This window comes from Acipenser ruthenus, chromosome 2 (genome assembly GCF_902713425.1).
Source record: "Acipenser ruthenus chromosome 2, fAciRut3.2 maternal haplotype, whole genome shotgun sequence".
Taxonomy (NCBI): domain Eukaryota; kingdom Metazoa; phylum Chordata; class Actinopteri; order Acipenseriformes; family Acipenseridae; genus Acipenser; species Acipenser ruthenus.
The window spans coordinates 98,516,904-98,539,128 of record NC_081190.1 but is presented as its reverse complement, the minus strand read 5'-3'; the positions used below and the strand labels follow the sequence as shown (position 1 = coordinate 98,539,128).

General features: G+C 39.3%; 1 protein-coding gene across 4 annotated transcripts in view; it reads right to left on the bottom strand.

Moving 5' to 3' along the window:
- The window catches only part of LOC117409479 (lateral signaling target protein 2 homolog), a 140,794-nt gene that overhangs the window by 16,520 nt on the left and 102,049 nt on the right, over positions 1-22,225 (bottom strand). For 3 of the 4 annotated variants that reach the window (XM_034918911.2, XM_034015598.3, XM_059004485.1), the window contains 7 exons: positions 18,501-18,638; positions 13,589-13,791; positions 12,233-12,322; positions 11,140-11,229; positions 10,690-10,791; positions 8,035-9,486; positions 5,746-5,850 (listed from right to left, as the gene is read on the bottom strand). In XM_034918911.2, coding sequence (XP_034774802.2) covers positions 5,746-5,850; positions 8,035-9,486; positions 10,690-10,791; positions 11,140-11,229; positions 12,233-12,322; positions 13,589-13,791; positions 18,501-18,638 — 2,180 coding nt within the window. The remainder of the gene's footprint in view (positions 1-5,745; positions 5,851-8,034; positions 9,487-10,689; positions 10,792-11,139; positions 11,230-12,232; positions 12,323-13,588; positions 13,792-18,500; positions 18,639-22,225) is intronic. The other variant, XM_034015601.3, reaches the window with a different exon arrangement.

Sequence of the window (22,225 nt, the reverse complement as noted above, 5' to 3'; positions counted from 1 at the left end):
GCATCTGGGTGTCATTTTTAACCCTGACCCCTCTTTTGAGCCACATATTCGGAAAATAACCAAAGAATCTTTTTCCACTGTAGAAATATTGCCAAGGTGAGGCATGCCTTTATATCTTCTAAGATTGATTACTGTAACGCCGTTCACCAGAACTCCAAGTGATGTTCTATCACAATTGCAGCTTGTACAAAATACTGCAGCCAGGGTTATAACTAGAACAAAAAAATATGAGCACATTACCCCCGTGTTAGCAGCCTTCCATTGGCTCCCAGTGTGGTCCAGGATCGACTTTAAGGTTCTTCTCATTACCTATAAAGCCCTAAATGGTTTGGCTCCAGCCTATTAGAAGGTTATTTTAGTCCCTTATTTTCCTTGGCGGCCTCTCCGAGCCCAGGATGCAGGGCTGCTAACTGTCCCAAGGATTTTAAAGCAAAAGACAGATGGTAGAGCATTCTGTTATAGGCCCCCGAACTCTGGAATGCTCTCCCTTGCTTGACGAGAGGCAATTTTTAAAAGGAGATTAAAAACTCACTTTTATAATCTGTCTTTCACACTTCCAACTAGGGATGCACCGAATCCAGGATTCGGATTCGGCCCAAATACCTACTTTTTGAGCAGGTTTCGGATTTGGACGAATACTTAGGATTCGGTGAACCGAATTCGAATTCTACATCCGCCCAAACACACATCCATTTTAATACATCCCTCCAATGTGTGCAGTTCTTCTTTAAATAAAAGACACGAATCCGGTATTGAACGTAACTGTTGTATTTAAGAACAGGTATTCAAGAACAAGAACACGTTTGTTGAACTCTGTTGCAGCTCTCAACTCCCTAAAATTACTGGTAGCGCTCATAGCTCTCTGATCAGTTGACACGGGTTGAAACGTCATAAAAGAAAATAGTGGGTTATGACAAAGATGCAGCTCTCCTTTCTTGTAAAGGTAAACTGTTTTGTATTTTGACATTTCTGTTGTGGGGGAGGGGGGCTAGCGGTAAATTGTGTAAGTTTCAAACTAAAATCTTATTCAGGGATATATTTCCATTCGGTAATAAAAATACTATTAACTAAAAGGCTCAAAACTATAGATTGTGTGTGTCCCTTGTTAGTAGCTGCCAGTCTGTTTTTCATTCAAGTTTCCTTCAGTTTTCTTGACAGTTTTTGTAGATTCGGTATTCAGTTCAGTATTCGGACGAATCTTTTGAGATGGATTCGGTATTCCGCTGAATCCCAAAAACTTGGATTCGGTGCATCCCTACATACAACCTGATCTTTTGTTGTGTTTTATTCTTTTGTTCTATTCTCTTGTTTTACTGTGTTTATTGTACTTAATGTTTTATTGTACTTAAATGTTTTTCTTCTTTGTTAAGCGTCTTGAGATTGCTTGCCAGGAAAGGCGCTCTATAAATACATTGTGATTTGATTTGATGTGATTTGATTTGATATGTAATGTAAGCTAGGTCAACCAACGTGCCTTTACATTAGCGTCTGCACCATCTAGTGCACAGCTTGTGTATTGCCAGAAGCACAAAAGGAATTATGCTCTAAAGCAGCAGATCACTAGATGGCGCTAGCTCTTAGACACTTTGGCTCTTCTAGCCTGTGTTGCATATATCTATGGCAGGCAATTATAACTGAAGCTTTTAAAACTTAGGTGAAGCAGTGTACCACACGCTGTAATCTTTGTGTAAATAAAGCACTGAACATGAGTAATTGCAATAAGAACCACACAGAATGAAACACCATAAAAGGTTAAGGGGGCGACAAAGAAAAAACTAAAGAGGTCAAGACAAATCTAGGTTTTTTCATTTTCTCAGGAAATTGAAACAAAGTTGTGGTTGTTTGTATAAAGTCGTTTGTATGGTAGTTGCTGGGATGCCAAGGTCCTCTACAGCATTACAAATCAAGATGTAGCCCCTTCAAACCAGGTTCGCAAAATCTACAGTAAATTTAGTATTATAATCGTTTTATAGTCTCTTCAAAAGATTCTGACTTTTCTCGACTTAAAAAACAGGACACTAGAGTCTATTATAGAAACAGTCCAAAAGGGCATTGCCTTATTATTATAAATCTTCACAATGCCTCCAAAAGGGTTTAGTGTATTTATATCAAGTAGTCTATACAAAAATAATAGCCGTAATAAAAACAGCAAATAGCGATAGGGCTGGCAAGCTGAAGATTTCTGTACCCATCCCTGAATTTTATTTAATAGCCTCCCGAACACATGACTCTCTTGAAGAAGCTCACTGGATATTAAAACACAGAACATTCATGGAAAACAAAAGAGAAGCCTTTTACGTAACGGCTCAGAAAATGAAGTCCTTTATCTGTGACTTCCAAATAAATTCATTTATTGGGCCAGTTATTGCTCAAAACATTACTTGTAGCTTAGTTCATCTGAAACGCCAACGCAAAGAGATTACATTCATTAGATTAATGGGTATCTCATAAAATCTTTGTAAAATGTGCTGAAATCTAATACTTTATTGCTATATTGAAAGCCAAGCTCACCTCCAGGGCATGTTGATAATTCTAAAATTCTAATACTGTATTCTAGATACAAATATTGAACCTTTTCTGCCAGGATTCTCTCTGTAGACTCCCTGATTATTAGACTGTGTAGAAGGGATTCACATTTTGATGAGAATAGCCTGAGCACTGCAGCCTTGTTATTCCTCTGTCTCTCATATCGATTTACTTTCCCTTCCTACTCTCTTGGCTGAAAGGCTTGCTATTAACACCACTTGACAAAGTTGTAACCAGCCCCCTGCATACTGAATGCATTGAATTCAACAACCAAGGTCCATGGCTGTTGAAGGCTCTGTCACCATAAGACTCCACATGGTATCATGGACAGCATATGGACCAGTGTCTACAGTCCTCTACAGGCATATACATACTGTAATGCAGCTTTATATCACCATATTGAAAATCGAGTTCCTTACTGTTTTAATGAGTCAGCTACTGTAGTGCTTATTTGCTTGATTAAACATCATTGATTTATCTCTGAACTATATACTTAAGATAGATTAACCTGCATAGATAATACAGTCAAGGGAACAGAACAACAAATGGCATTTGCATGCAGAACTATAAGCAGTGCTTAGAGAGAAAAGGGCACTCCCATCAACTGTCCAGCAAGGCGAATGCAAAGGGTGCAAAACACATGTTAATAGTATAGGGTCCACCTAGTGTTAAATATCCCGCCGGCGACCTGGTCGTTTAAATCTTTTTACTCGGGCATTGAGAGGGACCTGCTTGTGATACACCACTGGAAAAAAGGAGAATCAGAGCTTTAAAACGTGGTCCTACTTGTGTATTTCTGGTATTGGGTCATGTCAATAGACAGCCGTGAATGTGAGTGCTTTGCAATGGTACTGCAGCGCTGTAAGACAGACCTACCTCGGAGCAGTAAACAAACATTTTCACACAAAGGGCTAGATGTACTAAGATGGGCCAGTCGCAGTGCAAACATAACGCAATTTGCATTTTGGTTACCACAATTCACAAAGTGCACATTTTGTCGTATGTAGTAAAAAAAAATATGTTACTGAAGACAGGCGCAATATAGTAATTTAAATATTATTTGCATCATCTTAGCGAGATCTCTAGCGAGAGTTGTGCGACATTTTTTCAAATAAAATAGTGTCAGTTGAGTTGTGGTTTGCTGCAGCAGAGGGTGCCCGAAGGATAACGTCTATACATGCAAGGGTGCAAGAATCAAAATAACACTGTTTTTGTTAAATGTAAACGTTGTCGTATAAAGGCAGTTTAATCCCATCAGATTCTATAGTGGGGCCCCTACCTTCACCCCCAACAGGCTTTCCTTAATCATACAGTAGCCCTTCGCTAAACTGGACATGTTTGTCTGACATAAGGAGGTGCCGGGTTTAAAAACAATACAATAAAAATCGCACACACATACATTTACAGTTCTCGATGTATTTTAAATATAAATCATTGCGATAAAATAACACTAATGTGTTTTGAGTACGCTACACATTACATTATATAAAAACATAAATCTGTACAGTAGACCTATACAGTATACAGTACAGTAGTAAAATCAAATGAATACCTAGCGCACTTTTTGTGTACTTTAGCATACTGGTAACACAAAATAAATCATGCTGCTGCATTGCACACATTGCGAATAAAAGATTATTTTATTTTTATTTTATTTTAATTATTATTATTATTAACTTGGTCTACTTAGTAGCCTAGACAATTAACACACAATAGATCCTGGTCCTATACAGACGCTCAAAATGAGCTGGAGGGGTTAGTGGCACATGTGTGCAATCTATTGCTCACAACACGCTGGGAAAACCAGAAATGTCATAGAAATTTATTTTCAAGGATTGTAAGTACACCTTTACGTTAGTGAAAATTAGGTACTTAGGTGTTTGGCAACACACAAGAAAAAGCGGACTGGGAAATGGCAGCAACAATTGTGACTGTTTAAAACACGCTTTCAAAAGTTCTTAACAAATTGATGCAATTGTAAGTGTCACAATTGCCCACAGCTTTAAAACATCTCATTACAATATTTATGATCTCCACCCTGTTTTTGTGAATTTCTGCAGGAACGCCCAGAATTACATATTCATTTAAGGCTAAAGCGCAAATAAGAACTGCGGCTGCAAAGCATTCGTTAAAATGATGCTAACAGCGTTGTGTTTGTTTAGTGCATTTCACGCTACACTTCCGACTGGTTTGCATGTGGTTTGCAACGATTGCGACAGATGCAACACTTCAGTACATCTACCCCATAATCTTTATAAAATAAGATAAATGGTGACATCGAAGGCTCAAGGACCTATTTTCTGATAAATCTATATTTGTTTTCGTGTTTGTGGATCAGATGCACGAGACAAGAGCTGTTAGTGTTAGGTTGCCCTGGTCGCCACCTTGCTGGCCTTTCAAGCCACAGTGAACAGCTCCAACTTGCGCCACATGAGTCCCTGGGATGAATAATTTGAATATTGTTCTTTTTTTTTGGTTGCTTTTGGTCCCTTTTGTATATATCGCCATAATTCCTTTGTTTATTATCCAATTTGTTAAAAAAAAAAAAAAAAGTCCATGTCCCTACATGTTGAAGTTTCATTGTGCACTGTCAGATTTGAGCTGGCCAGGCTAAAATAAATTTTACAAACAAACAATAAATAATGTTTTCTAAAAAATAATGTTTTCTTTTTCTGTTGTTTTTGTGTATGACATGTACCTGTAACCTTTATAGTTGGTTACAGCCACAAATCTAACAGTAAAAAAAAAAAAAAAGCTAAAAAAACCAGGCAACAATAGCTCAGACCCCAATCCATATCCTAATAAACAGGTATTGATCTCAGACTTGAAGTGTCCTCCCTTTCTCTTACTTTTGAAATGGATTAACTCATTTAACTTGCACACTAACATCACTGATACATCTAATTCAAACACGAGCCATCCCATCCTGTTCCCATGATTGCAATCACATTGTGTGTTTGTGTAACTGTCCTTTGCAGAGGACAGTAAAAAAGGTCAGACGACAGCTCTTGGTTCTGAATGAAAATGGTTTCCTATACCTCTGTAGATTCCCAATACTTTGAGTAACTGTCCCTCTACCAGTTATACATGACATTTAAATAACCTTGATTCTCTGCTTGACAGCCAGATGGACAAAGGTATGCACTTAATATTTCTTAAAGCTCCATTACTGTAAGATGGGAGGGCTGGTGCTTGTGTGTGAAAGGTCATCATCATTACCTTGGTGTGTATGTGCTGGACAGACTACATGTGGTGACAGACACACTCTCACAGTCACTGCTAGAGACGGAACTGAGCGGGGAATCCTGCGAACTGCCACAAGAACTGAAAACAAAAATAAAAACAAACATGGAAACATGTTTTGGAAACAGAATGGCATGAAAAAGTGGAATTCATATGAGCAAAGATAACGGTCAAAGCAAATTAAATTCAAATTAATTCATACTGCAAAGAATACTACAGCAAACACACACATGCATGTAGCAAAGCAAAATAATACAGAAAAACTAATACAAGAAAAAAAATGGGTACAATATTAATATCATCCTTCAATATCAGGATTAATAATTCTAATACACACACACTCAGTCATAAATCAACTTGAAGAACAGTATCTAAAAACATATTCATTTATTTATTTAATTGACACAAAATGTAGATGTTTCAGGTAAGGCTGTATACTTGGCATATATAGGGTAGGCCGTGGTTGGTTGTCACAGTGCTCATAACCATGACACTAGATGGCGCAGGCAGGTGAAACTAACACTGAAATGTGTGTTATATCGTCTGGAACTCAACCATCTTGTAATTTGAGGTCAAGATATCACATTATTTTTACATACAATTACATTATTTTGTACACATTATTTTTACATACAATTACCCATTTATACAGTTGGGTTTTTACTGGAGCAGTCTAGGTAAAGTACCTTGCTCAAGGGTACAGCAGCAGTGTCCCCCACCTGGGATTGAACCCACGACCCTCCGGTCAAGAGTCCAGAGCCCTAACCACTACATGTAAAGTCTGGTTGGGGCAGGTTGTCACATCGTTTTTGGGGTTGGTTGTCGCATGTAAATCCCATAGGAAGAGTCTTCTATTTTTTCTTTCTACTTTTTTTTACACCAACATGTGTGTGTGAGTGTCAGTGTCTGACACAGGCAAGGCAGTTTTCATGAACTCCTTTATTATATTTTACAGCAAAATCAATTTGCCTGGCGTATAACTTTTACTGCAATGAAGTGCGGCAAATTGGGACAGTCTCCTAATTCCCAGAGCCTTCTGGCTTATCTCCACTAATCGGCCTGTCAAAACCGACAGGAAGACTAACCCAGACACGTTTTCATGAGAAATCCTCATCAGCTTCTCCAGTTACACCTCGTACTAACACATCCTACGCTCGACCCTCCTTTCTGTTATTCTGATGGTTTAATATTCACTTCAGAAGTCTCCTCTGCTTTTGAAAAGAATGCTTAATCAAACACTTTATAATGGATTAGAATTTTTTTTTTAATTTGTCTTTTTGGAAGGGGAAAATTAGCTATTCACCATCAGAGTAAGTTTGTTACATCATAACAGCAGCATTTGAACCCTTCTTCTCCTGAATATCTCAACTGCTATCTGGTAATACACAGTCCTTGTGCAAGTACATTCTGCAACACATTTAAATGCTTGTCACCTAGTTATTGCTCTCATTAGCTGTACAAACCGTGCTCCAAGTAACAGCACGTTGAACGTTTCGTATGGATACTGCCAGGACCACTGATGGTGCTGCACAGCTACAGGATCTACAGCCATTGCCAAAAGCTTTGCATCACCCTACAGAATGAACGAAATTTGCTGAACAAAAAAAAAACTATTTTGGCTTCCAGTAGACTTTGCAACATCAATTTGCACTTTTTTAAAATTTTTATTACATGATATTAAATAAAAGATTTAAAAGTATGTTCATGTAGTTTTTTTATTATGTCTCAATCCTAAAATTCAAGGTGCTGCAAAACTTTTGGCCATAGCTGCAGGTATTCAATTCAAGCCTAATATAAGAGAAAATTAATCTGTGCCTCCACGACACAAAAGTTCCGGTACATGAGACAGCCCTGCAGATGCCTCACTATAGATCAGAGTGAGCAACTTGTAATACTTGACAGAGTTTGTAGACGAATACGGAAGTGATTTACACTATTTTTCTTGGCTTGTAGTGTAAAACCTATATATACACAAAAATAAAATACAAAAATTTCAAGTCTGTGTAAGAACATTGTAGTATTGTACATTTAGAAATGTCACATAACTCTCTTTAATCAATAAAGTTACTGTGAAAATGCAAGTACAGTATCTCCAAACTTAACTTGCAAATGTGTTTCAGCTAGTTGAACAGCTCAGCTTTGTAGTTGAGTTGGGAGACTCAAAAACACCTGATACAAACCACAAGACCCAAATGCCTCCAAATGTCCTTGAAATTTCTAACACTAAACTACTTGCACCAAAAATGGCAGAAAACATCCTCTCACCTCGATCTGGACTTCTTATTGACATCTTCCTCTGCCTCTCTGTCACTCGCTGTCCTGTCATTCAGCTCTGCTGCCCTTTCCTTTCCCCCACTGGGCTGCCTCCGTCTCTCGATCCGTCTCTGGTGGCTACAGGCCTCCGTATCCCCCTGCAGGACACACTCAGTCATCGCCTGTGTCCCTGAGGTTTGTGCCAGGCACTTGACGCACTTTGGGCTCTTTTGCTCGTTTTTCACCTCCTCCTGTATGGGCGATGTGCAGTCCAGTTTACTATCTAGAGGATCCATTTCCTTGTTTACAACTAAACTGCCTATAACCATGGCGGATGCCATCCTCTTGCCCTTGTCCCCCGAAGCTTCCATGCCATCCTCGCGGCTGTCCTCACAGCTCCCACAACACACACAGGAATTGATCAGACAGTTCGTAGCCGCCAAGCCACTTAGCTTGTGAGGCCCCTCAAAGGGAAGTTCCGATTGGGGTTCCTCATGAGAAGCAGGGGACAGCAGAAGGAGCTTATCTGCAGCAGCCTCCACAGTCAGATCGGACAGGGTCGGGGATTTGGGGTTGAATATGACGGTGGCAGATAATTTCATCCCACCAGTCCTGTGGGCAATCATCTCTGCGGTTTCCACGTCCTCAGTGCCTGTCTCCCAGCCATTGAGGTCCTCAGGCCCTTCCAAGGGATGGTGTGCAACGCTCTGGCTGTCGGCACCTGCTGCTGCTGGTGGAATTGGTGGCTGTCGCTGTGCTTTGGTGTTACTTATTTTGTTTAGTCTCAGGGCTGCCTCCACCAGGGAGGCCCCTGGCAAACCATTCTGTACCACTGCTGTGTCAGCTTCTCTCTGGACCTGAAGAGGAAGTTTTCTGGTGTCCCGCTGAGGACAGTGGACACAAGAGGAGGAGTTGCCATCCATCCCGGCCAGGGCTTCTCCGGCCCCTTCTAAATCATCCATGAAGAAGACGCGGTCCTCTTCCTCTTCGTCGTTGTTGTTGTTTGTCCGGGCGAGCGGCCTCCTCCCTGGCGAAGCCTCGGTGCTAGAGTTGCCGCTGCTCCCCCCTCGGTGCGCGGGGGACTGGAACAGGCTGGGCGGGGAGAGCAAGCAGGACATCTCATCGCCCACTCTGTGCACCATCATGTTGAGTTGCTCTAGCTCCTGTTCGTCGTACTGCATGGAGCAGGCCAGCTCGGCCTCCATTTTCTCTGCCTTCCCCAACAGCAGCTGGTCCCCTGTTCCCCTGTCATGCCCCCCTGCGCTGGGAGAGGCAGGTGGTTCCTCAGGGTCAGAGGGGCTCGCGGCACTGGTGGGGGGGACTGGAAGGAGATGGGGAGGAGGAGGAGGTGGCACCATCGCCTCGGGAAGGGCCTGCACCACTGGGAACTCCCCGTCCTGTGAGATGCACAGGTTGCGCTCCAGTGTGAAGAGCTCCTCTTTCGACAAGGTCTGCAGCAAGTCCCTGAATAATACAATAAAACATTCGTAACATAGTTTACCAAGTGTCTACCATTACACTTAGAATTAGCAATATATGCACTGTGACGCTCGTAATAGCCCACGTCTTTATACAGTAGATGCTTGATTTGAATAGTCAACAGAAGTCTCTCCCCCAAATGACTGACTAAGGCTACCATGTTCACATACTTTATTGCAGTAAAGCTACATGAACTGCACTGTTAAACAATGGGTGGGACCTTGTCAAGAAAAAAAACACACTTGTATTAAATGAATGTATTGTCATTTGACTTGGATATAAGATATTGCTTCACATTTACTAGTCTGCTGCGTAATGTTAATTCATAGTTTATGGATTTTCTAAATGTGTATTACAAGTAAACTAAACTGAGGCGTTTACAAGTTTAAAAAGTGGCAGCCTTATGAATAACTAGTTAGATTTTTAAGTTGCCATAGATTGTATTGCCAATTGTGATTCCCCTTGTTACACTGGGCCCTATTCAATGCCTGTTTTAGGGATGGTTTTAAAGAGTGTTTATTAATATTTTCTTAGGTTAAACAGTTATTTGAAAACTGAGAATAAACTTCTAATCTTGTCAAAACAGTTGAAAAATATCTGCAAAAGTGATAAAAAAATAATTTGGTTGAGATAAAAAATAAATAAAAAAATAAAAAGTCCTTAACAAAACATCCCTTCAAAACAGTCCTATAAGTTTAGTGTGTTTTGTGGAAATGCAATAAAAAACAATTTCACTTTCAGCTCAACATTAGGGATGAACATTAGGCAGAGCAGATGGATTGGTCTGAAAAGCACACAACACACAGTCTTGGGACATGAATAACTGAACCTAATGCTCCATCACTCTGGATTAAATCCACTGGGAGTGGGCCAGCCAGGATATATTAAAAACATTATTCTCCTCCATGGATTCTCCATGATTCACAATGAATTAGATTGCAGATTCTAAAAGAATAATACTGTTGAAGCTACATATAGAAGAATTAAAAGGTGAATATCTATGACAACTTCTCGGCGCACACCCCTCACCTTTTTACAGTACAGAACAGTAAGACCTCTACTATTCGAACTAATTTTAAATTATGCTGATGTATTTATTTTAGTTTAAACTCAGGACTTTAAAATCAGCAGGGCTCTGCTGTTTTGTATACAGTGTTTAATAAAACAGGGTCCTGCAGAAGCTCCTACCTGATCTTTCTGAGTAAGGTGCGGAACGGCCTGAAGAGCTCGGACATGTCCTCAGGCTTGCGATCCAGGTTCAGTGGTCCATCAGAGTAAACTACCAGCCCGCTGGAACAGAATCAGACAGATACTGGTTAGTGCCAAAATCACACTGTAGGTGGATGCTGGCAATTCCCAAAGCTGATTCTGCATACAGAGCAGAGATTTTAATACAGGCACTGTATTTCAATTTTTCTTTTTTTTTGTCCAACTTTCAAAAATAAGCATAAATCTTGAACATCAAATGAAAACAGTGGTTAATGTTGACACCAACCCCATTAAAGCTGAAAATGTATATGATCAACTTCAACCAAAATAACTTGTTTTTATTGTTGAGGGCTGACAGTATTGTTGAGAGTTCTGGAAATACTATTATATTTATTCCGGGTTAGACTCATACCAAACTGTTGTACTTACCATACAATGGCTAGTCTTGGAATTGTAAACATTAGTGCTGGCTCATAGTCATCAATCATGTCTTGTGTGAGGTATCCAAGCTTTAGTGCCCTATTAAAATAGAAGAAGATTTCACTGGGAGTGCAATGGAGAAGTCGCACGAAACGAGCCGTCTATTTATCAAGTTTTTTACTCCAGTTTAAATTGTACCATTTCTGTCAAGGAAAATAAGTGTTACAAGCGAGGACCACTGAAGGTGTTGCTTGCTTGTTTTGTAACATTCCTGGTGGTGTGTTGATGTATTTTCATTGACAATGCTGTGCATAAATCAATAACAGAACGGAAACTGAAGACATATTGATTTGATTGCACACCCTTCAGTGGTTTCCCTGGTCAGAAATACCACACATGCCTCCCACAGTTTCACCACAACCAGACAAGTGGTTTCTTTGAGCCTTCAATAGCATAGGCATCAGGTGTCATTACAGTGAAAAATAAATGTTATACAACATGTTTTTGAGTTTTGGTTGCTGTATTTCTATCAGGTTTTAGAGTTGTTTAAACAACTTTTTATTAATTATATGGGAACCAGATTAATTTGCTCAACATTAATTTGCTCAACTCTCTAATTTTGTTCTCAAATAAATCCAAGCTGAGTAATTTGCAGTATGAGTTTCCATTTTTGGTTCTGGTAAAGCACCTATGCAGAGAAACATAAGTGTATGACACCGCACTGATTGGCTCAGACAACCATGGCAAATGATGACATGATTCGCTAGGAGATGTAATTTCATTCCATTCATAGGAACTATATCCATGGATTGGCAAGACACTAGGTTTCACCGCAACTGTATGAACATGCTCAGCCTAAAAAGTATAGCATGACAAGCTATACTGGTCAACATACAAGATTTACAACGGTATAAAGTATGATATCTAACAAGGATTATAAAGACACTTGTACAAATCACCAAAACATAAATCACAATGTTTATGATGTTACGGCACTGAAGTTAACACACATTTTAAAACAGCTACAAAACTTTGTGACCTAATGGTCCAAAGCAATAATGCGAAATGTGTTCTTTAAGAAGATGATACCACATGGACTCACCTGTCCACTGTTTCACAGAAGAGCACTATCACTTCTTGTTGAACGTAGTATTCTTTAGGTGTCTTTACAGGTACCATTGCTGACACATAACTAAGAATATGGGCAAAATCAATGTTAGAAACGCTATCATTGGTGTGTTAAAGATAAAAGAAGGTTCACCCCCAGACATTCTGTTCAACCTCATTCTACACAAGGACACTGACAGAGCTGGTGCTTTCCCGTGTGCTTGCCTATGCTTTTCTAACTGTGTGTCAATAATTCATTGAAAGCAACACTACGTTGTTATGATGTCATGTATTAACATTCTGAAAATCCATGGTGCTGATTGTTTATTGAGTTTCTCTGGTGACATCAACCAGAAACTAGCTGTCTGTGACATCATACCAGTTTGGAATGTCCTGAGACATCATACCAGTTTGGCAAGACGTGAAACTAAATCTTTTAATAATTTCACATTCATCTGTTTTTTTTACAATAGTTCTTCACTTGAAAGTGATTAGTGCTGAGAAGAATTTTCATATGTAGAACACACATATTGATATTTCCTTAGCTGTAATAATACTAAGGACACAATATTTGTACTGAAAACATAGGAGTGTGTCAATACTTTTGGGCACCTCTGTATATCTCTTGACAGTGTACTGTTTAGTCATGAGGATCTTTGAAAGAACAAGGAAGAACATAAGAAAATGTGCGAAGCTCATCCGGTTCTTCGTAGCTGATGGGTCTTTGAACTCTGTCAAGTTGGGTCTTAACAGATCAAAGTCTTTGCGTCTCAACATAGTGAATGCCTTTTTTCCAAGCGGAGTGCCGACTTTACTCGCCCAGACAAAGCTTTGAGGTAAAATGTTTAGCTTTCAAAGATGTGCTTCTCTGGGGGAGCTGCCACAATGAAGGCTCACATCATCACTGCAATCTCAGGAGTGCCACTGCAGATTAACATTGCCAAACCTTTCATCTGCTTTAATCATGCTATGAAAGTGAAAATCCCCCTGATGTAATGCTGGAGCAAGGTTTTAATCTATTGTGTTCATATCAATAATTGGATGATAATAGAATTAAGCTCCATGGGGAACCAAAGGAGCATTTGAGTTGTTCAGCAGCTAAAATCCTGGTTTATATTTACTCATCCCATTTATCCCTTGTTTGTGTAATTGAAGGCAGAAATACTGCATTTCATATAGTATACGTAATTAAACTTTTCAATTACATGCACCCCAAGAGCATTGACATCTCCTAGATTTTCAATGCAAAGTGCTTCAATTACTATTAGCACTTGTGAAATGTGGATATGTACTGTATGCACAATATATATAAATGTGACACTTGTAGTCTGGAGGTCCTCGTTGCGCTCACCAGAGCTCGAACTCTGCGAAGAGGCTGTCAAAGTGGCGCAGTGACTCCTTCATCTTGTCGGTGTGGAGGTTGAGGTCGCGCAGGGACTGGTCTCGCATGGTGTTCCTCACCTCCTCCAGGCTGCGCGTCAGGTCCTTGGCCAGGGGCCGCATCGCCATGCTCTCGATCTCCCGGTTCATGATGATCGAGCCAGCAGCTAAACACTGTACAAGGAAAAACACATCAGATAAGAGACACCAAGCTGTGAACGTTAATGCCAACTGTGAACTAATGTAGGTGTAAGGTTGTAGCTGAGGCATCCAGAGCTCAGGTACTGGAATTTTGAATTATTATTATTATTATTTATTTCTTAGCAGACACCCTTATCCAGGGCGACTTACAATTGTTAAAAGATATCATATTATTTTTACATACTGTAACGGATGTAGCAGGACAGGGGGGCCTGCAATATAAAAATGTTTTGTTTTATGGCAGGGACGGAGTTAAAGTCTCCCTGCCAAGGTAATTGCTTTTGTTTAATTTAATTGTTTTATTGTTTTGTTTAATTATCACCTGTACCTGGCAATTATTAAAACAATTAGAGCCAGATACAGGGTATAAAAGGGAAGCAGTCAGTCTGCTCTAGACTGCTGAGTAGAAGGAGACAGCTGGTTGCTCTGTTTCCGAGCAGTCAATAGAAAAGTAAGTGCCGGGATAAAACTGTGTGTTATGCCAGGTAAACGGCTTACCCGTCCTGCGAACTAGTCAGGGACCTGCATAACTGTGTAGTTAGCGCTCCGAAGGAGTTAAGTGTTTATTTTGGTTTTCGTTTGTTTTGTTTATTAAAAATAGCGCGCCAGCACTTGAAAAATCAATTTCTGTGTCCTGGGTCTGTGCTTTTAAAGGGGCAACGAACCGCAGAGAGTGCAGCTCGTTTACAATACAATTACATATTTGTTTACATACAATTTCCCATTTATACAGTTGGGTTTCTACTGGAGCAATATAGGTAAAGTACCTTGCTCAAGGGTACAGCAGCAGTGTCCCCCACCTGGGACTGAACCCACGACCCTCCGGTCAAGAGTCCAGAGCCCTAACCACTACTCCACACTGCTGCCCGAATTGTAGTTCATCCATAAAGTCAAGATGACAACACACATTAAACACTGACAAAGACATGTAGTCAAACAGTTGATCAATTGACCCAGGTAATATCTAATATTGTCAGCGCTAGTTTGTGTTGAAACAGTTTGGAATTAATAACACCGTGTAACAATTTTTTTTTTTTTTTTTTGTTCCTGGGTAGTAAGTGTTATTTCCTAATTGCTTATGCCTCAAAAGTATAGAAAATGGCTATTATTCCCCACAAACTTTGCTTTTGTGACCAGGACAGTGATATTTTGAAATTTACCTATTTTCCAGAACATTCCAGATAGATTCAGTGCTGAGTAAACTTGGAGTAACTTCTAGAACTTTCCAGTAATATAAATAGTAGTATAAATACAAGGGCCTTAAGCCCACCAGTTCAGTTTAGTTCCAGCTGCCTAAGTGGATACATATCTGCATTTTTCTGAGATGGCATCAAGGTCATAGGAGACTTAAAAATGGTGACATTCCTGATGGGTCTCCAAGGCGGTTTTACCAAGTTTCCCTGCTATCTTTGCCTTTGGGACAGCAGGGACACCAAGGCGCACTACCACAGGCGGGACTGGCCACAGCGGACCGAGTTCTCTGTGGGGAGGAACAACGTCAAGTGGGAGCCACTGGTGGACCCCCGGAAGGTGCTGATGCCACCACTGCACATCAAATTGGGCCTTATGAAACAATTTGTCAGAGCTCTAGATAAGGAGTCGGCAAAGGTCAAAGCCGGTGTCTTCGTCGGACCACAGATAAAGAAGATCCTGGAGTGCAATGAATTCCCCAAGAAGCTCACTAGTAAGGAGAAAGCGGCTTGGAACAGCTTTGTCGCAGTGGTTCGGGGCTTCCTGGGCAATCACAAGGCCGAAAACTATGTGGAGCTGGTTGAGACTCTGGTGAAGAACTACGGCACAATGGGCTGTAGGATGTCCCTCAAAGTCCATATCCTTGATGCTCATCTTGATAAATTCAAGGAGAACATGGGAGCGTACTCGGAGGAGCAAGGTGAGCGCTTCCACCAGGATTTACTGGACTTTGAACGCCGCTACCAAGGACAGTATAACGAGAACATGATGGGAGACTACATTTGGGGGCTGATTCGTGAAAGTGATTTACAGTATAATCGTAAATCTTGAAAAACTACTCGCTTTTAAATCTTTTGTAGTCATTTTTGTATTACTTTAGTATAAATACATGTTAATTTGGATTCATATGTTGTTTTTTTCTGACTTTATGTGAACGAAAAGACACAAATTCGCCCGTTTTCTCATTGGAAATAGGTAAATTTCAAAATATCACTGTCCTGGTCACAAAAGCAAAGTTTGTGGGGAATAATAGCTTACTACCCAGGAACAAAAATTGTGTTACAGAGTGTAATCTATTTGTAACCGCATAGACAAACCTTTTAACGAGAAGTCTTTGTCTTTGGAACTGTGTTTGGAATGATGTTATAGCAATGACCACCACTAAGGACTGCACATAATTGGCAGTTCTGCCCACCATCTCATATCTCTGATACTATACAGATGAACATACTTTATTACAGAAATATGGATCATTTTTATTTTGTGGCTTTAAAAATGGTAATACTGGAACCCTAGGTACTGTATTGAATGCAGTCATGGGACCAACAAAAAGTAGCCTTAATATCTTGTATTAAATTAATACCATATGATTTTCATTACTTTAAACGTTTTAAGTTTAGCCAATTTATGTAGAGTAACTGTCACTGAGCAGTTTAACCATTTTCTTGCTAATTTACTGTTTTAGTTTCTAATCGGTTTTGTTTGTATTCTAAATTAAATGTGTTCTTGCATAGTTGATAGTTTACAGCATGTTGGTCTCATTGCAGAGGTAATGTAAGGTTAAAAGATAGTGGCCTTTATACTGAATAGAGGGATGACCTTAATATTGAAGGTCAATATGAAGAAATCAGGACTGTAAATACTGTAAGTTGCCTTAATTGTGTAGCGGTATATTGATTGAAGTGGCTTTTAAGCAAAGTCATTCCTGTATTCGTACATGATTATTATTTAACTGTTTGGAATACTGTAATTAACATTTGATTGTGTAATTAGTTTATTAATTAGTTACCTAACTTAGTATTGAGCTCTGAAAACCCTTGAAATGAGGCCTTTCCATTATGATAAAATCAAAGATTTACCATCAAGAACACACAACACATTAGTTACAGCAATTACAAGCTGCAGGGTGAGATCTGCTTACCCTGTTCTTATTTAGTTCAGGTTCAGAGGCAGAGAATTTTAGGAATTTGGGACTTGAGAAGATCTGATCCGCCCTCCAATCCTCATCGATTTTGAATGTTGAGTGATCAGTGATGACTGGTATTCATTTTCCCTGGGTTTAAGCCCTTGCCTATTCTAATAATGACCAGCATATATCCTCTTTACTCCTGGGAAAAAAACACAGGGCTACTGCTGATGTTGCAAGTTTTGAATGTGTTCAGACTAATATATATATATATATATATATAAAAAAAAAAAGTATATCGCAGGGTATATGAAGACAAGTAATTTCTTTTTTTTTTTTTCTGCTCCATTAGCTCCAACTCATAAGTGTCTCAGTAATAGAAAATATTTCAGTGCCTTGTGGATGAAATCATTATTGGTGACAGTAAGAAGAAAAGAGAAAGAAAAAAGAAAAAAAAAAAAAAAAAAAAAAAAAAAAACTCTTGCAGGGGGCTCACAACACACAGGGCTGACCTTAACACACCATTGATTTACTGCTGAAACCCAAGGGTAAGGTGTTTAAAATCAATTTGTATAGCTAATATCTGGTTTCCCAAGTGCAGAGATTTCATTCCTGGGCACGTGCAATACAACAGCAGCAGGAGAAACCATGATACACCTTGCTGGTTACCTGATTAGGTTTTTTTCCCTTATCTAAAATTGGGTGGCTAACTTAATTCATTTGGGCTCAAAAGGATTGGAGGGAAGTCCCATACAAATTATCCAGGCATATAGCTTTCCGAAGACAAGAGTGCAGCTTGTGCAATTGCAATAGGATAATTATATTTTAAGAAATATGCTTAAAGACTGCATTTTGAGATTTTCACACGCAATTATTTTTCCTGTCTATTAAAACAATGGGTATTAATGAGGAATCAGAGATCTGTTTGCTTATCATGGGCCTGATGTAGAGTGATGTTGCCAACACTGTTTTTTACTGAAAAGGATAATTAATTGTAAGAGACCACCTAAGTAAGCTCTGTTAAGCTAAAGTACCAGGAAGTAAGATCACTTTGCAACTGATATCATTAAGTCAACAGAAGACAAGACTGGAGGATAAGCACCAATGCCAAGCCGCTAGACAGTACAATACCGAGAAAGGCCTTGTCCACCACAATAAATCAGAGAAAGTGTCTGTGAGGTTCAGGAACGTTTATAGTCTATGAATGGTCTAGAGCACATTGCCAAATCTCCCGTCCTAAAATAATCTACTGCAGTCACACTATTAACATTTTAAACATACGTTCAAAAAAGTAATTTAATTGTCAACCATAATTTAAGGAATCAGACACTAGTACACAGTAGGTTCATTCACTAGTTTTCAGTTGCATTGTACAGCTCTATCAAAATTCTGTGTAGTCTCAACCTGCTGAACGCAGGATTAGTTTTTCCACACGCTAATCTCTGACAAATGAAATCCAATGCCAGTAACAAAGCACGTACATTTACAACAGCCTAGCAATGACATGGTAGAGAGAGTGACCAAAAACTCCAATTACATTCTGTACACCTGCAAACCTTCACAATATGAGTGAATTGTACTGTACCTCCGCCCCAAACCAGAGCTGCCCTGCCAGGTTGTCGTGTCTTATTTCTTCAGGGAACTTCACGCAAAAGTCCCGATTCGCCCGGTCACTGGAAATACATTCATCCATGATTTGGTTTATGATGTTTAACACGTTATCCTGAAACGAAATTAAGGAGAAAACAACAATAATGGTGAAACACTGTCCTGAAGAATTTCTCTGCTGTACACACAATGCAAAAGTTTCAGCTACTGCACAATGGTACATTTGACATGAGAATAAAAAAACACATTAAAAAATCGTGGTTCATAAAAACAAGCAACCTGAAATTCAGCCTCAAACGAAACACGCCTGGTTTCAGACAGCCCATTAGCACCAATCCTGGACTACCTAATGTTATCTTAGGTAAGGCTAATCAGGCAGGGTCTAAGAAACTAGCTCTAAACATTTCAAGTTCAATTATAGGTTTAGACTGGCAAGGCACAAGTGATATCGTCAGCAGGGTTCCCAAGGAAGGTGCAATGTACTGTAGCTAAATAAGGAGTCAATAGTAGCTCTAATTTGGATACTTAGCCTTTCACCTCTCATTCATATAGGCTGATAATATCTTATGTTGACATAAAATGAGTAAGAAAGTAACAATAACGTTAGTTGGCTAGCGACACAACCCTTAAAATAATTGTATTCCTCTTGCCTTTGCACTTGCATCAGAAAATGTTGTTTGTGGTGTTGTAGGGGTCGCTCTTCCTTTTGGAGTAAACTGCGGGGAAGCCATTAACCCAAGGTCCTGTCTATTTTATTGACAGCAAAATATCTCAAGGCCATGTTGCAATTGCTAGTGTAGAAGAAAAAAAGAAAATCAAAACGAAACAAAACATAAATGCTGAAATACCTGCTGTGGCTATTTTGCTCCCAAAACAGTCCAGTCCTTCCAAGTCCTGGGGAGAGGGATTGATGGACAACTTTGGAAACAAGCTCAGTGGATTCATCCCAAATACAGTAAATATGTTCTCTTTTTGTTACAAAATTTGAATTGGTTTCCACACCTACTGGATGCACTACACTCAAGTGAAACTAATCAAGGCCCTGTATGCCACCGGCACACATGTATCACAATAATGACTAACAACAGGGTTTACAGCTGTCCATGTTATAATCTTATAAACCAAAATATTGTGCTCACAAGAGCTGGCACAGCTGGGGGGCCAAGCTGATTATCCACTGCCTGTTTTTATTACTGCTCCCAACTCCTTTTACACTTGGATCCTGGCCAGGCTTTTCTTTTTTTGGCATAGCAGTTAATCCTCTGCATCTTAACACAGAGTTGCTTATATAAAAGCGAGGCTGGCTCAACACAGTTCCAGCTGCTCAAGACAACCTTTCTCAGCTGCACACAATCTCACTGTAAAGAACTCGAGTGACTTATTGCGCAAGGTATAAAATAGATTTCCTTTACATCTGATCCCTTCTTAACGTCAGGAGGAAAGCAAAGAGCTCTACTATTGCAGTATATTGTATATCACCGAGTAGATAGCTGCCCCCCTAATCAGACACAAGATTTTAATAAGCAAGGAAAGAGTGCATATATTCTTTGCAGTTTCAGTGCCTCAAATCCCTTATCCCTCGCTCTATTCCGATTTTCCAAAACATTCATTAATAAAGTTATAAAAAATGACAAGGCAAATGGGTGTTCAGTCTGCTAGCTCTATATGTCATCTTTGCAACTTGAAAGTGGAAGCTGAAGACACCAAAACATTGTAAACTGAAATGAAAGCTGCATTCATCACACTCAATGCCGTGACAGTGATAATGGAGCGGGCGGGGGTTTGGAACAAACAGACTGCACTGGCTGAGCAGGGACTTATGAAAATGTAATTAATGATGACAGCAATATTGGACTCATTTTTGCATACGGTACTGAAGCTAATTATTCCAGCTAATTATGTTCTTTTTTTGTTGTTTGTTTTTTATTGCTTATGATGATGTATTATTTCCTTGTTCATTCACTATTAACATTCACATTTGCCAGATACTAAAATATTTTGTTGGCCCAAGAATTATGCGACTGATTAATTACTACATTAAAACTACACAGACCTCATGCGATGCAAAGCACTGAATTCATTTGTCAGGACAAAGCAGATTTCAGCAATGTGTTGCTTTGGACCCTGGACACTGCACAGGAGACAAATCTACTGTACATGTCCCTCTTTAATATTATATGTGCTCTCTTTCATTCTCTATTTTTGTTTCTGCTTAAAACAGTATTTACCATGCTTATTGACGATGTCAACACTTCTTTTTTGAGAGACCTCATTCTAAAAATGGGGACACTTAAATGCCGATCGCGTCCTTTTGTCTGTCCTTCTGTGTGTCAATCTGAACACAATCCTTGTCTTGATTTTGCACCAGACTTTAGCAAACTTTCATCATGCACTCCAAGCCTCCTATAGATGTTTTAGATTGCATTGGACTATAATCTGGTAAACTCTCAATTGTATACAAATATGTGTAATCTTTCACTTATTGCACGCTTATCGATCTCTGTATCTGTGTGCACTGGTTTTAACTTCTGTGTCCTGAAATTACTCCTAACAGCTGAATTGTTCAATATGCTTTACAACCACTGGCGTATCATAACCACAATATATATATAGTGGGGTATGCAGTGTTTGTCTGTCAGTCCATCCGACTGTCTGTCTATATTGAATATATCTAGCGAACTGCTTATCCAGTTATCATACAAAAATACATTCTTTAGAACAAGTTATTAAGAGACTGGAGGACTATAGCTCACATAAAAACAGCCATGCATCAAAATCAGCCACACTCGGGTTAATAGGTAATATTGCTTAACTAATACTAATTTCAAGCATTCCAATTCTTGGAATAACTACTTCAGAAGTAGACTGAATTTTATAAAGTAACACCACTTAAAATGTCACAAGTACATGCATACTACTGTAGTTTGTCATTCTTAAAGCAATCCTTGATGCTTCCGTCACCTTTTCTAATACGTCAAATGGAAAGTATCCAAGAAGCTTAGAAGGATATTATATATATATATATATATATATATATATATATATATATATATATATATATATATATATATATATATATTCATTTCCAAATTGTTAATCTTAAACCTTAAACCTATTTGCCAGCCCTTCCGATCAAGAGCACCAGGATTAGGAGAATTCCCCTTCTTTCCTGAGCAGCTTTATTTAGGCGGTCAAAACAAGAGCTTTGTTTTGTTGCTAATTTATAATCAATTGCCACATTTGTACTGTGTGTTATCCCTTTTTCGAACCGTTGAAAGAGGAACAATGACGGTCATTGCTTGAGCAGAACTCCCTGGCTCAAACGTTATATTTACTAGCCTTTTCCAATCAATTTTCTATCTCCCATTGACTTCCCACCTTCATGGTCCCTGCAGGTTTCTGGTACTGTAGATAAAACTACACCCCGCTGTTTTGTGTGGGAGGGGTGTTCCTTTCAGGTTAAGGCTCAGCTTTGCTATGCTGTCCAACTAATGAGGCACATGAAATTAATTTGAAAAGGCCAGCAGGAACAGCACTAGCCAGACTGGAATGTAAGCTCCACACCCCCACAAGTGGCACAACCAGGTAAGCATCAGGAAGCCACTATTTTCACACATACTATGTATTTTTTAGTAGCAGTAATTACAAATTGTGAACTATGCAGGTACAGTACACAAATGTAGTTATTATAGTTGCTATGTT